Source organism: Enhydra lutris, unplaced genomic scaffold, assembly GCF_002288905.1.
Source record: "Enhydra lutris kenyoni isolate GAN:26980312 unplaced genomic scaffold, ASM228890v2 scaffoldscaffold21, whole genome shotgun sequence".
In the NCBI taxonomy this organism is placed as follows: Eukaryota; Metazoa; Chordata; class Mammalia; order Carnivora; family Mustelidae; genus Enhydra; species Enhydra lutris.
This window is the reverse complement of record NW_019154105.1, coordinates 65,882,216-65,897,034: the sequence shown is the minus strand read 5'-3', so window position 1 is coordinate 65,897,034 and position 14,819 is coordinate 65,882,216. Positions and strand designations below refer to the sequence as shown.

The 14,819-nt window shown below is 57.3% G+C and overlaps 1 protein-coding gene across 1 annotated transcript in view; it reads right to left on the bottom strand.

Moving 5' to 3' along the window:
- The window catches only part of LOC111149138 (sortilin related VPS10 domain containing receptor 2), a 461,286-nt gene that overhangs the window by 286,035 nt on the left and 160,432 nt on the right, over positions 1–14,819 (bottom strand). Inside the window, 1 exon segment of the mRNA XM_022506082.1 lies at positions 4,773–4,840. Within this exon segment, the coding sequence (XP_022361790.1) occupies positions 4,773–4,840 (68 nt within the window).

Here is a 14,819-nt window from a genome sequence, read left to right as displayed (position 1 = left end):
GTGAGGGTAAGTATGTGGTTCACACCACTGAGCTCAGGGTGACTTGTTAGGCGCCCTTATCGCCCACAGAATGACTCTTCTAAGAATCGTGCACAAAATAACGTGGCAAAGACAAATACTCATAAGAGGCATCATTCTGATAAGCTATCTGGAAAGAGGTGCACCTAGGGGGCTCCGTCGATGAAGCGTCTGCCTTCTGCTCAGGTCATGATCCTGGGGTCCTGGTATCGAGCCCCGAGATGGGCTCTGCGCTCAGTGGAGTCTCCCTCTCCTTCTGCCCCTCCCCCTTACCTGTTCTCTCTCTCTCCCTCCCCCCAAAAATAAATAAAATCTTTTTAAAAAGAAGCCATTGGGAGAGAATGAACAGCGTCTGCTGGGAGCCTTAGAATCAAGGGTCCTGGAGAGCATCTGGGCTCTTCGCAGCAGAGAGGCAGGGTTTAAGAAAACGTTAAGCCTCCCAGAGGAAAAAGATGGGCGGCCCAAGCAGGTGAATCCGAGGGGAGGAAACTTGACAAGTCACTATATACAGAGAAAGTATGTCCAGGTTCATGAAGAGTCACAAAGATGAGAAATAAACAAAAATGCGAAATCACAAAGATGAAATACACCCTCACACCCACCCTAGTGCAGACGCACGAAGCCTGATGGTTGTGGAGACGTGGAGCGGGCATCCCTCAGCAGACAGACGGGCAGCAGGGAGCAGAGAAGGAAGCTAGAGATGCGTGTGGGGATGCTCATGGCAGCCCTGATGGGAATAACAAAATCGGGGGCGGGGGGAATCCTCACACTCCCCCAGCAGGGGGACGCAGACATCAGCCAGCTAACGCGTGCTGCACGGAGAAATTACCAAAACTGAGTTGGGAATATAAATTAGATTTCGAAAGGCACCATGAGGTCATTTATATCAATTCTTTAAACACGCTGAACAGTAGAACCCATCGATGGTGGACTGATGCACACGCATGTCGTTCACCGAGAATGCACACTTGGGGACGGTCCCCGCCAGTTTCAAGACGGTGGTTTCTTCTGGGTGGGCGATGGCGGGGTGTGGGGGATGGGAGGAGAGAGGAGAGAGCTGGGCTTGATCAGAATCTGTAAGAGTGTGTTTTTCAAAGAGATAGAAATCCCAGGCAGGAAAAAAAAAAAAAATTAACATCTATGACAGGGAGGGACCTGGTACAGGGCTAGCCCAGGCTCAGCTCTCAGCTTCCGTGGCTTCACCCAGACTGTCCCCGCCCATCACCCACTAGCCCCCACCGGCCAGGTGACCCCAAATAGTTGCCAGGGAGTGCAGGGGGTCGCGAACGTCTGCTCCAGGCTGTGGGTCCCAGGCGGGCTCGGCTGCGGACTTGGCCGCCACTGTTTCAGGGCTAACCCTTCTTCTGTTTGCCCAGGAATGGTCTCAGTCTTCAAACTGCCTGCCCAGTGTCCTGGGAAGCCCCTCAGGTCACATTGGCTGCCCCATGTCTCCCAGCATCTGGAGGAACAGCCCCAAACCAGGAGAAGGACCGAGCGACATTCTCCTGCACGCAGGGAATGGGAGCACAGGAGCCCTTACACACCATGCCTTTCTTAGTTCCGTGTTCCAAATGCTATTTATCTTTCCCTTGAAACCGTCATGGTTCTACCCCGGAATGGATACAAGCCATATCATCTTTCCGCGGGACCACGAGCGCCAACGTTCTACACCTGCCACTGTAGCTTCCAGCCCTTGAATCCCTTGTGCTGGGACAAGGAATGCTGGGCTGCCCCAGTGACAGCCTTGGGAAGCCACTGGGGACAAGTGAATAGGACCAGACTATGGGCATGTGTGCTTCTCACGTCCCCAGAGCCCTGCAAGGGCAGAGGCTGGGAGGGGCAGCAGGGGGAGAGGCGAGGAGCTGGGAAGGGCTACAAGGCCCCACCATGGATGGAGCAGCGCAAAGGGAGCATGGCTAAGAATGGAGAACCAGGGGCCAGGGCAAGAGCCATTCAGGAAGTCAGATCTGGGTGGTGTGGCCAGAGGGGACATGACCATGCCGAGAGCTGAACAGCGGAGCCAAACCCACATGTCCATGGCCGACCTCCAGAGATGGTACACAGCCTCCTTTGGAAAAGGGGCAGTTATGGATGTGATTAAGTTAGAGCCTGTGAGATGAGATCACCCCAATCACCTGGGCCGGTCCTAAATCCAATGGTAAGTGTCGTCATAAGGCACACACAAAGAGGACAGACACACAGAGGAGAGGCCATGGGGACGGGGCTTGGAGTCCGCTCAGCCCCAGGAGCTGGAAGAGGGGGAAGGACCCTGCTCTGGAGCCTCAGGGGTAGCCCGGCCCTGCCCACAGCTCCATCTCGGGCTCTGGCCTCCAGGGTGGGGGGAGAATGAATTCCTGTCACTTCTATCCTTTGTTCCAGCGGCCCCAGGACCTTCTCACAGACTGGACATCAGGCAAGTGCTGGGCAGGCTGGTCTGAGCGAGAGTGGTCCTCCTGCTGCTAATCGCCCCGGGATACCACTTCAGGAAGTGAAGCCTCCTAAAGGAGATGAGCGGGTATAAACATCGAAGACAAGGGTGACCAACATGATTTCTCAGAACCTCCTTCTCTCCCACCTCATTTAAAACATCAGGACCAAGAGGAGGAGGAGGAAAACTACATGTCTACATGCTTTACGGCGGTGCCGTGGCTAGCGTCAGAAGGAACCCATTCCAGCATGAGTTCGAGGCCCCAGAGCACCCTGCTGCGGCCACAGGCCAACAGGGACGAGCTGGAAACAGATGCGTGAAGAACGCGAGACATTATTCCAGGTCTGACTCCATAAACATGACCACGTGAGAAAGATAAACAGAGGAAGGAATGGCGCTGTACAGGGAAGGGGGTTGCTTCTGACATGACTAATTCCTTTGCATGTATTTTTAATAAAGGAGAGGAAATGTCTGCGTACAATGATGAGAACACGGAGAATTAAAGCCTGTTGATTTGCTCTGGAGAAAACCTCCATCGAGACCATGTACCTTTCTAGGGACATTTCGGGTTGGGTCAGCTTGCTGGGCATGCACAGTCTTCCAGGCAGGGACAGGTCAGGACCTGAGGCTCGGGGTGGAGCAGAGGGACCCCCCGTCCCAGCGGCCCCATCCCAGCGGCCCCGAGGTGGGTGGTTGTCCTCTCTCTCGGCTTTTCTACCCGCATCTGAAGAATCTGAATCTGGAGTCCATAAGCAAGAAGGCCCAGTCCCTATACCCCAGGGATGGCCCAAAGCCACTGTCCCCACCGTGTCCCCCACGAGGATGGGCAACTCTGTCCCATGGGCACAGATTACACCGAGGAGGGCTGTTCACTGTCAAAACAACATCTACGACACCTCCGTCTCCTCTGTGTGCAGCCCATGGAGATGCTACCGAGAGCGGAGGACCCCGGGGCTTTGGACGGTTGGGGGGTGCTGAGGAAGGAGAAGTCCCCCACTTTAGAACTCAGCCGGCATGCGGCAGGCAGGGCCGACAAGGGGACTACAGAATTCCGCTTGGGGGAAGAGAAGACTCGGGCGCCTCGGTTCTCTGCATAACCCAGGCACTCATCCTTGGAACATCCTCCCAGCGAGGGGAACGGCCTCCATAGGCCAGCCCTTCCCCAGGGGGCCTAACCCTGAAACCAGTCCCAGAGCACAAACCCTCAAAGGGCTGCCACGAGAGGGTTAAGAAAAACCCAGGGCGGCACGTGCGGCTTACTCCCCAGACCCGGCGCCATCAGGACCGCCATTGACCGCACCAGCTGGCCCCCAGGCGACACCATCCTCATACAACGGGGAAAGGACCCAGCTCGAGGTGCCATTTCAACACCGTCCCAAAGGCTCGTAGGAATCCCCCAACAAGAGCCAACGGAATCAACCATCATGCTCCTGCCCTAGAAGCAAAACCAAAAACCAAAAAATAAATCAGCTCGAGCCCCCCCCCCACCCCAAACACACACACACACACACACACACACACACACACACACACACACACGGGACTCCTGATGAGCAGGTCTGGGTGTTGTTCATGGATTTCAAATAGCAAAATGAATTAATTGTTCCTTGAGAAACACATCTTGAAAACCAAAACGGCTCAACACCCAGGGAACATGGGAGCAACGGTCAGCACTCACAGGAAACAGGATCCTTGCCTGAGAAAAGTTTTTCAAGGAGGGCGTGAGACGCTGGGAGCCTCCCTCCCCGCTGTCTGGGTGAGCGGGTGTAAACATCGAAGACAAGAGTAACCGACATGATTTCTCAAAACCTCCTTCTCTCCCACCTCGTTTAAAACATCAGAATGGCTGCTTGACATTCTTGGGCTGAATTCACATCTCACATAGAGACCCCCCCCCCAATTTATACACCAAGCTCTTCAGCTAAGCCAGAGAGAAAGAAACACGTCTGAACAATGAGGGGAATCACGTATTTGGTGGACTCTGAGAGCCACATCTCAAGTGTAGGGCACAGGCAGAGGGCATTTGCGCACTGACCTGAATTCACGATGCAAACCGTCTTCCCCCTGCGAGGAGAAAAGGAAGCGGGGGGAGGACACACGGAAAGAAAAGCCAGCAAATACACTTTCTATAGGGCTGTCTCTTTTCCAGGGCTGTGTGGGCCCACGGGGGACACCCTCAATCGCCTTCCATGTCCTCTACACGCTTTGTGCAACCAAAAGGAAAGTTGGGAGACCATCAACTCACAGGGCTGCTCCTGCTGGGCATGGGGGGGTCTCGGCCCTCAGCCCAGGGAGACACGCAGGTGCATAAGGAGCGGTGACTTACCGCCACAGAGAACTTTCCAGAACCTTCCCCATGTCTGCATGGTAATACTTCGTCAGGATCAAGATCACCTGTGGTGGCAACAGAGAGAAGAAATCAGTGGGTTTCACGGTTCTGAACGAAGGGGGATAAGACGACACCCCCCCACCACTGCCCAGGATTTGGGGTGTTGTGTTGAACATCAGTTGCCTGGACCCTCCTGGCGGGCTCTCTGGGGGGGCTCCAGCCGCCCTGCAGCAGAGTGCCTTGAGTCTAGGTTCTGAAACCTCACCCCACTCTTCACAGTGACCTTGGGAACATCCCAGTCCTGCTACTGGCACCCAGTAGCTGCCAGGAAACACTCAAACCCAGCCTTGGACCTTCTCAAACTGGGCCTCCTCTTGTCCTGGGTGCAGCCCCGGCGGGCGTTCTTGGCTGATCTCCAAGTCCCCATCTTCGGAACCCTTGTCAGAGGCATTCTGTGCCCAGCCTGGGCCCCAGAATGGCGGGTTATGGTTACCCCCCTCCCCCACCCCACCCCACTGCACCCCACCCCCCGGCAAGCACTGGCTGATGGCAGAGCCAGCAATGGGCTGTGGAAGGCCCGAGAACAGCCGAGCGGGCCGGCGGTGGGCCGCACACAGCGGAGGACACACACACTCACGCGAGGGATGCCGAACAACTCATCACACACACACTGGGCCCCGTGTGACAGAGCCTGTGCCATCTCACACCCCTGAGAAAAGGCAACTGTTCGTTCTGATAAAAACACCTGTGTCTAAGAGCACCAGAAAGTTCTCACAGAACAACAGAAAGGAAGTAAGGACTGGCCTTGCCCGGCAGGAAAAAGCGCCTTCTCCCCAATTATTTCACTGGCCAATGCATTTTCCCATACATCAAATTTCATTTCACTCACTGTCAGTCCCTATTAGCTGCTCCTAACACTCCCGCTGCCATGGGAACCCCAGGAAGTAACCGGGGAACACCCACCCCCCCAGCAGAGCCATTACCCCAACTAATCTGGGGTCACCACACCGGCCATCCCTGAGTTTGGTTTCCTGCCGGCGGCACCTCCTCAGCTCTCGGGTTTGGGGGCTCAGCTGCCCCCCGACATGGTCTGCCTGATCGTCCTCTCCCCAGTGATGAAAGCAGGGAAGGCATGAGGAGGGGACGCCGGCCGCGACGGGATAGTGTGCATCCTAGAGGCAGGAATGATCAAAAACCAACTCGAGGGGCGCCTGGGTGGCTCGGTGGGTTAAGCCGCTGCCTTCGGCTCGGGTCCTGATCTCAGGGTCCTGGGATCGAGCCCCGCATCGGGCTCTCTGCTCAGCAGGGAGCCTGCTTCCTCCTCTCTCTCTGCCTGCCTCTCTGCCTACTTGTAATCTCTGTCTGTCAAATAAATAAATAAAATCTTTAAAAAAAAAAACAAAAAACAAAAAAAACCAACTTGAGGCCCCATCCACAGAGACGCGATCAGCCCTGCCTTGCTCGGGAACAAAGCGATTTTCTCCTGCCGGGCTCTCAGGCTGCCCGAGCCGAGCAGGAATCCTCTGAAGACCGAGGGAGACAGGCAGGGTGACAGGGCCTGGACGTGCAGGAGACAAGCGTATTTTTAACCTATTGATTTATATTTCATAGTCTCGCTGTTCCCAGAGGGGATTTCGAGGAGCTGGAGTGTGACAGCTGGAAGGGACCTCAAAGTCTGTTTAATGCAGCCCCTCCAGGGTGAAATCCTCAAGCCAACATCCTTATCGAGCCCCAGCCATTTCAGCCTTGCCCACACACTTGGAGGAACGGGGAGCTCACCCCCTAACATGGCACTTCAGCCCTTCTGCAGGCTGAGCTCCTTGTCTGGGGGTTTCTGCTGCTGGGACTAGTCCTCCTCTGGGGTCCCTTTCCAGGCAGGGCTAGTGCCCCTCCCACCCCCTTCTGGGAGGGGCTCTCCACTTAGGCCCAGCCCCTTCATATTCCCAGTACCAACCCTACGGGGCCTTCTGGACCCTCTTCCCACCGCCACTCCAAATTCCTTGGGTAATTCCTACAAGACTCTCAGATCTCAGCCTAAGTGACAGCACCTCCCGGAAGGCTCCTGGACCCCTCCCCTGGTTCAACGCCCCCCACACTTCCCAGACACTGCGCTCTCCCTTCCGGCACCCTCCCAGGGCCAGTTCCTACCACATGATCATGAGCCCTTTGGGGGAGGGGACTGTGTCTTGCCTCGGGTCCCAGCACTGGGCATGCTTCCTGCTAACATGACTAAGGCCTGTTTCTACTCGGGACCCACGGGCCTCTCATCAGCCCCACTGACCGATGAAGGAGACAAGCAGAGGGAGGGTAAGCCCTGTGCGCACAGCCGGTGAGCACCTGGGCCAGCCTGGGAGCCCAGACGGTGTGTCCTCCGCACTCGGGGTGAGGCTGGGTCTCTGCCATCTGTGCGCGGATACCATCCTGAAATTCTCACAAGGGTTTGAACAAGGGCCGCATGTTTTCGTTACTGTTTGAAAGTCGTTACAAAAAACTAAAAAGTATGGCCTGCCCTTGGGGGATGGGGGGGCGGGGGTTCCTCCATGAACAGCTTTGGAAATAAAATATCCTGGAACTATTTTCCAGTGGCTGGCCTATCCCCGCAGCTCTGGGTGCTTTGATCTGGTGGGAGAAAAGTCTGGAACAGCAGTTGGGGCTTCTAGCTCCCAGCTGTGGCCAATGGTCTCCTCCCATCCCTGAGGTGGCCAGAGCCCACCACTGGCCTCCGTGACTCCTTCCAGACAGCCAGGAACGCCCAAGGAGGAGACCAGGATTGGAGAAAAGCCCCTGCAGGGAGAGGACGGGCCCCTCGGGTCCCAGGTCACCCCTGTGTCTCCTCCCCGCACTGCCAGTCCCCCAGGCCCAGGAGGTGTCATGGGATCATGGCAGGGGTGCTGCTCCTGACAGATGTCCCGTCCCCTGGGTCCAGCCAACCTGTGACCCCAGGAAGAGAAGCCGGGCTCTGTGGACTTCCCAGGCCTGCTTGTCCTTGAGGCTGCTGGGCTGTGGGTTCCATCGGGGGCAGGGAGGACATGATCTATTTCATTCCACCCGAATTCACAGAGCCTAGCACAGAGCAAAAGTTCACCAGTTTTCATTGAATGAATGAATGAATGAATGAATGAATGAATGAATGAATATCCCTTTCTAGAAGCTGATCCAGGGCGAAGACAGAATCTGTCAGGCCGAGGCCACAGCCAACCCCAGCTGACCCCACTAACCCCTGCTGTCGGGGGCTCCCTCCAGAGCCCATCCATCTCCTTCTGACACCAGCAAACACCACCTGAGGGTCTAGAACTCGCCCCGTTCTTGAGGACCCCGCTTGTCCACAGTGATGCCTTCCAGCCCTCAGGAGAGGGATCTCATGAATCCTGGTGGGGGGAGCCCACCCCCTTCCCAGGGACAGCATACATGAGGTGTCCCCAACCAGAGTGTCCCAGGCAGCCAGGACCAGCGGGCTGGTGTGCGACCCAAGCAGCCCCCAGGGCCCCCGCTTGGTTTAATGTTCTGCTGTCCCCATCTTGAAATTCTTAAAAATGTTTGAACAAAGGGCCCTATGTTTTCACTCTGCATTGGACCCTGGGAATAGCATAGCCGGGCCTGATATTCCCCAGTCTGAATCCCCCTCCAGCCCCTCGTAGAGCTGGAGAGAGAGAGTCTGCGGACACCCCATTCTACCCAAGCCTGCTGGATCTCATCTCCTGGTCAGGGAAGCAGCAGGATGGGCCCAGGTGGAAGGCTATAGGAGGCATCAGATTGAACACCGAGCCTTTGGAAATGGAGAAACAGATTCAGAGGACAGACGTGTGCTCAGCAGGGGCAGACCTGGTCCCCCAAGAGCCCCATCCGGGGCCCAGGAATAGCTTCCACAGGCAGGAGCCATGGGCCTCGCCAGCCTGCTCCTCCACTGAGTGGCAGCCCAGGGCTCTCTCCCCAAGAAAGAAAAGAAACCCTAACTCATGCAGAGAGCTTCTGCAGGTCGTGGGGCCAATTCCAGACCCAGATGGTGAGTCATTGTCCCCATGACCCCCAGCAACACACCCTTCACTCCTCAGGCTCCTCAAGGAGCCTATACAATGCGCTTAGAAACAAGGCAGCGGGTCTGTCCTTCAGAGTCCCTGCAAGGGGCTTCCGGACACAGCCCTGCAGCTGGAGGATCCAGCAGAGTCACCCGCCGGCAGGGGACCCGTAAGGGGCGTGAGCAGATCTGCCGGTTGGAGAGGAGGCTGGCTCACGGTGGGGAGCGCCAGGGCCCAGGGCTGCAGAGCCCAATGGCACAATAAGAAGCATCTCCACCTGCAAACAGTGTTCACCTTCGTCAGGTGCCCCAGGCATGGCTGCACCCACATCTCCAGCGGAATCCAACAAACGAGGAGGGTGCAGTGCATGGGGACAAGCCTGGCCCTCCAAGCCTCAGTTTCCTTAGCTGCGCATCGGAGCAGACTCAGTAGGGCGTCACAAGGCTGCTGGGAGGGTGACATCCATCCACACGGGCTTCCACCAGAAATCAGAGCACAGGTATCCCGGGGCCCGGGCCCCCTCCCCCTGTATGGCCACGGGCACGTGTCCACATCAGCTGTTTCTGTATCCTGGGGAGGGAGCTCCCCCAGCAGCACTGACCAGGGGCCCTGCTGTGGCCGCCCGTGAAACACGGGGCCCCTGCCCATGGCCAGCACACAGCCAGGCCTCATTTGGCTGCGCAGTCTTGAGTGGAGATGCAAGTCCTTTGTGTGGGTGGATCACTGAGCCCTGCGCCTTCTACGGGCTCAAGAATAATCCAAGAAAAGTAACAGAGACTCTGGCTCAGTTCAGCTGTCCATCATTAAGCCCACTGCACACAGACACACACACACACACACTCACGCAGCAGCGAGAATTCAGGCTCAACTGTGAACTCCGAGAACGGACTTCCCATCAGAAAAGGAAAATTCAGGGCCCAGAAGGGCCCCCTGCACACTGATGAGTCTTCCCCTGCCCCTGCCCCTGCCCCTGCCCCTGCCCCTGCCAATTGGGACAGGGCCGGCCCATGTCAGGCGAGGTCCTCGCTGCTCACAGTGGGGTCTGTGCCCAGGCATGCACACTTCCCCAGAGCTCCCAGAAATGCAGAACCCGAATGGAGCCCCACCCCCGACCTGCTGACTCAGAATCTGTGTTTTAACCTTAATGTTTAAGAAACCACACTGACATGTCTCTGTACGCAAAAAAGGGCCTGAGTCCCCATCTGCTCACCCCCATCAGAAGCCCAGACAGGGGAGGGATCCAGACCAGGGACACCTGCAGAAGCCCACCCTGGCTCTCTGCCCCACGGTGCACTGAGCCCCACAGGAGAGATGCTGAAGATGGGAAGGAGGCTAGTGTCTTCCCCCATGCACTGACTGTGCCCATTACACAGGTGAACACACTGAGAACAGAGACATAAAACGATAGCCCCTAGATCATACAGCTAGCATTTGATGTGGGAACACAAAGAATAAATGAGGCATCCAGTGTTGAGAAAAGGGAGGTCAAAAAAGAAGGCAGAGAATAAGATGTCTTATGGTGACTTCGAGTATTCATTCAACAAACAGTCTCATCGCTCACTATGGCCAGCAGGGGGAGCCACAGAGAAGGAGCAGCCGGGTCCCCTGGGCCCACGGATGCGGACCTTCCCTCCACACTCAGGCTTCCAGGATGCCCAGGAGAGCATGCCAAGGTGTGTTCTGCGGTCTGTAAACACACGTTGCCACACAGAAAGGTGGAAGGCCGCCCACACCTGGGGATCCTCGCACACACAAAGGGATGCTTTCTGTCCCGAGCTGGGAGCTAAGACGCCCTCCTGGGGGTGCCTTTGTGGAGGCCCGATCCAGCCCCAGCACCTCACCACATGTTCCAAAAAATGATGAGCTTTGGCGGGGGCGGGGGGTGGTGAGGGGGTGGGGGTGGGGTTGCTCCTCGGGCCCCAGCAGGAGGGTGCCTCTGGTGGCAGATGGTGGCAGCTGTTTTCATCGACCCCAACAGCCCATGCTGGTGGAGGAGGCTGGTCTACAGCTGGCAGGGAGGGGAGGTGATGGAAGGTGACGGACATCAGGATGGCCTCCCAGTGCCAGCAGGCCCTCCCGGAGGCTCCCCGGGGCTGGGGGCTCCAGCCGGGCCAGGGCATGTGTGAGACAGCAGCTTGCCAGCTGGCCTTTATGTGAGGCCCATGGCCCCTGGTGTCACCCTCTACCTGTACTCGGAAGGATGCTGGTCCAGGGCAGAGAGAGCCGGCTCGCAAAGGAGCCGCAAGAGGCCAGCACCTTCGACAGGCTGCCGGTGGGTGTGTAAGACACACTCATGGTGAAACCAAAACCTCACAGCTCAGAACTGCAGCCCGTGGACGCTGTGGCCTGGCAATGACCCCCGCCCTGCCCCAGGGCGCTACTCTGCAGACGTCCTTGTGCATGTGGAATGATGGATGTCCAAAGTCATTTCCTGCGACACCGTAATCGGGAGAGACTGGAAATGGGCCGGGATAGATGGCCCGCAGCCCGACCACCCTCGGGAGCACCTCGCAGCCGTAGGGAGGAGGAAGGAAGGCCTGTGGATGGCACGGACGGGCCTCCAGAATGCCCACTCAGTGAACAGAGCCACTGTTAACTGTTAACACACAGTAGATGTAAAAACCACAGGATCATGGCCCACTTGGAAAGAGTTAAAATGGTGAATTTTAGGTCACTCGAGTGTTATCTCAACTGAAAAACTGATGGGATCGGGGCTGGATGAGAATGGCGCTGGACAGGATCGGGGCTGGACAGGATCAGGGCTGGACGGGATTGGGGCTGGATGGGAATGGAGCTGGATGGGATAGGGGCTGGACAGGAGCAAACCTACTCTTGGGTGAGCAAACCTACTCTTGGGTGACGGAGGAGACACGGGAAGGAGGGCAGGTTCTCACCGGAGACCCGTTACGGCTGCTGACACTGAGCCCTGGGCTGAGTCACTTACTGTGTGTTCACACCTCAGGCACGTGTGCACATACTGGGGTCACACACACACACACCCCAGCATGCTCTCACCCTGGTAGCTAAGGCTGACATTCCCCAGCCCTCACATTGAGGAGTCCTTCTCCCTCCTGTCCTCAAAACCTGATAAAGATGCTCATTTTTATGCCGGGGGACTGGCACCCATGGAAGGGTGAAGACTAGACCCTGATGAACGTATTCAGTCGGCACTCCATAAATGTCCGTTTTCTCTCTCTCCCAGCAAAGCCATTCGAGAAACCTGATCCTGAGCTGGGGGGTGGCTGGGCTGTGAAGGGACACAGAAGGTACTGGGCCAGGTACTGCACTCAGGCAGGGTCACCCTGACCAGACCTGGCTGTAAGCCCCGGAGGGGGAAGGGTGTCAGACCCTGCCCTGGGCAAGCACAGCGGCTTTGTCCCGCTGCTCACAGATATAATGCAGCAAGAGAGAGAGGGAACACACATTCCCGTCCTTTATGTCTCCCAACAACCCCGCAGATCAGCACCATCATTCCCACCGCCTGGATTAGAAGTGGAGGTGTGGAAGGGGTTGGCGGGTGACCCCAAGGGTGTGCTCGAGAGACGGCAGAGCTGGAGTCAGGCTGGTCTGAGGCCAAAACTGTGGCTTTTTCTAGAACAGCACCCTGTGGAGCTCTCCCCAGCCTAAATGAGAGAGGAGGGGCTTCCCATGGACCCACCATGCACGTCTTCCCCGCAACCAGCAGGCAGGGTTGGCCCATACCCCGTACCCCAGGAAGACAGCAGGGCTCAGCTCTGCACACTTCCAACCCAAGAGCCCTCCTCGATGAAGCAGTCTGGTCCATTTAAGGGAGCTGCTTCTGCATTTATCTATCAGGGAGAGGAATCCTGTTTCTCTCTGCCCAAGACCCCTCGGGGAAAGACAGGGAACAGCTGGGCTCAGAAAGCCGTGGGGCACATGCTGATTCTCTGAGGACCAGACCTTGGTCAAGCCCACCATCTCCCTGTAGACACCAAGGGCTGCTGGCTCAGGCCATTGGCTAGCTCTCAGCCACGCCTGCCACCCACCCCAGGAGCCTCACCCCCTCTCCGTCTACTTCATGAGACTCCGTGATTCTCTCAGCTAGTGGGATCCCCCAAGCCCCAGGAGTTCCCTGAGATCCTCGCTCCCAAGTGGGCCTACTTGCTAAGCCATTGCTAGCATGAGGCATCTCCCTCCAGAATCTTCCACGGAGCAGAGAGCCTAGCTCCTGCCACTTGACAGAGCCCTCCCCCTGATGCAGCCCCCCACCCCCTGACTCCCAGACAGAGAAAGTTCCACTTGGGCTAAAGGGCCCTATAGCCGCCCAGGTGCAGAAGCAGAGGTCCAGGGCTGCCCGGCAAGTCCAGAATGGGGCCTCCTTCTTGCTCATGGTGTCCATACAACCTCCTCTCTGCCTCTCACCACGCCTGGGAAAGGCAAGAGGGAGAGGCTGCCACCCCGGGAGCAGGGCAGGGTCTGGGAAGGTCTGGGAGGGTCCGGTCTAGCACTCTCTGGAAAAGCAGGTGTGAGGCCACTCTAGAAAGGTCCCTCACTGCAGAGGCTCTTGATAAGACAATGAGGGGGTCCCAGGACAGTGTTCTGGTGGCCTGGGGAGATGGCAGGGGGTCTCTGACAAGGGTCTGGAGTGGGAGGATGATAGAACCTGTCCCTTCCAGGAAGAAGGAAGGAGAACGTTCATAAAGGATGTGGCCCAACAAGGCAGGCATGGGGTGTCCCAGACAAGAATGCCAGCTTTAGCCCAAATGGAACGTTCTCCATGCAGGGCTCTGCGCCAGGGTACTGTGGGTCTGGCCACATGGTGGGAAGGTCACACCCAGCTGTCCACACTATCTCTGTGACTCCTTGCTGCTACTTAAAAAAAAAAAAAAAAATGTTATCATAAGAAAGAGAAATTTGAGAGGCAGTTCACCCAGATACAAAGAATAGAAAACAAAGCAAAGCCTCACCCCTCTCCCGACCCCCCCACCCCTCAGGGACCTCAGACGAGCCTCGCAGAGAGTCCCGGAGACAAGGCTGGGCCTGCGGCCACACTCAGGCCCACTCCCCAGCCAGCCCCATGGACTGAGACCCAGGCCCATCACACACACGGTGGGCTCCCTCCACATGACCTGGAGGCCCTGCCCGGGGTATCCCCAGCACGTGGGGACCAGAAACAGGCAGGGATGTAAGAACTGAAAGAGGACAAAAGCAAGAAAGAACATCTCACAGGAGTCATGGCCTTGAACCCATGACCCTGCCCACGCGGCCCTTTCCCCCTGGGAGAGGCCAGTAAGATGCCGTGTCCACAGGGTAGTTTCAGGGACATTCTCCTGGTCCCTGCAGTGCCCACACTGGTGGGACCCTTGTCGCCTGGGCAGCTGAAGTACAGATGTCCGCAGAGATGTGTCACCCAAGCCCATTCCCCCCACCCCCATGCACCCCAGTTTAGCAGGACAGCTTGGAGACAGGCGGCAGCAAATCATGTATCCCCTGAAGCCAAACTCCCCGCTGTAGCCTCCAGAGGTGTCTGAAGCTGTCTCCATACGGTGGGTCGGCAGGGGGCTGTCCTTGGCCTTGGTGGATCTGCAGCAGCCCCTCCCCTGCCAGGAGCTCACGGTGACCGGCAACGTCCCCATGAGGCCCTCCATCATGCTTCGCATGGATGTTTTACAGTTCTAATTTCAGACCGTGGCCTGGCTGTCTGTCACCACCCCCCGGAGAGCCCTCGTCCAACCCAAACGCCATAGGAAGAAGGATTTATTCATAAGGCCTCAGTCCACCTCGCAAATGGACTGAACCAACACCCAACCCCCGGGTGCATCTGGAGTGGGGGGAGGGGGGCGGGCAGGGAGCCATCCTCGCCTCTGGAGCCACAATCGGCAGGGTTTGGAGAAGGAAGGAGTGAACATGGGTGAGGACAGGACACTCCGATCAGGCAGGAGGGACGGGCCTGCCATGAACAGGCCCCACCCAGTCCCCCTGCGTTCTTCCCCCACCCCACCCCGTCTCCCTCCACTCAGCTCAGGTCCCCTCAGGAGGCCTTGGCCTCCCCTGGCCCTCCTCATCA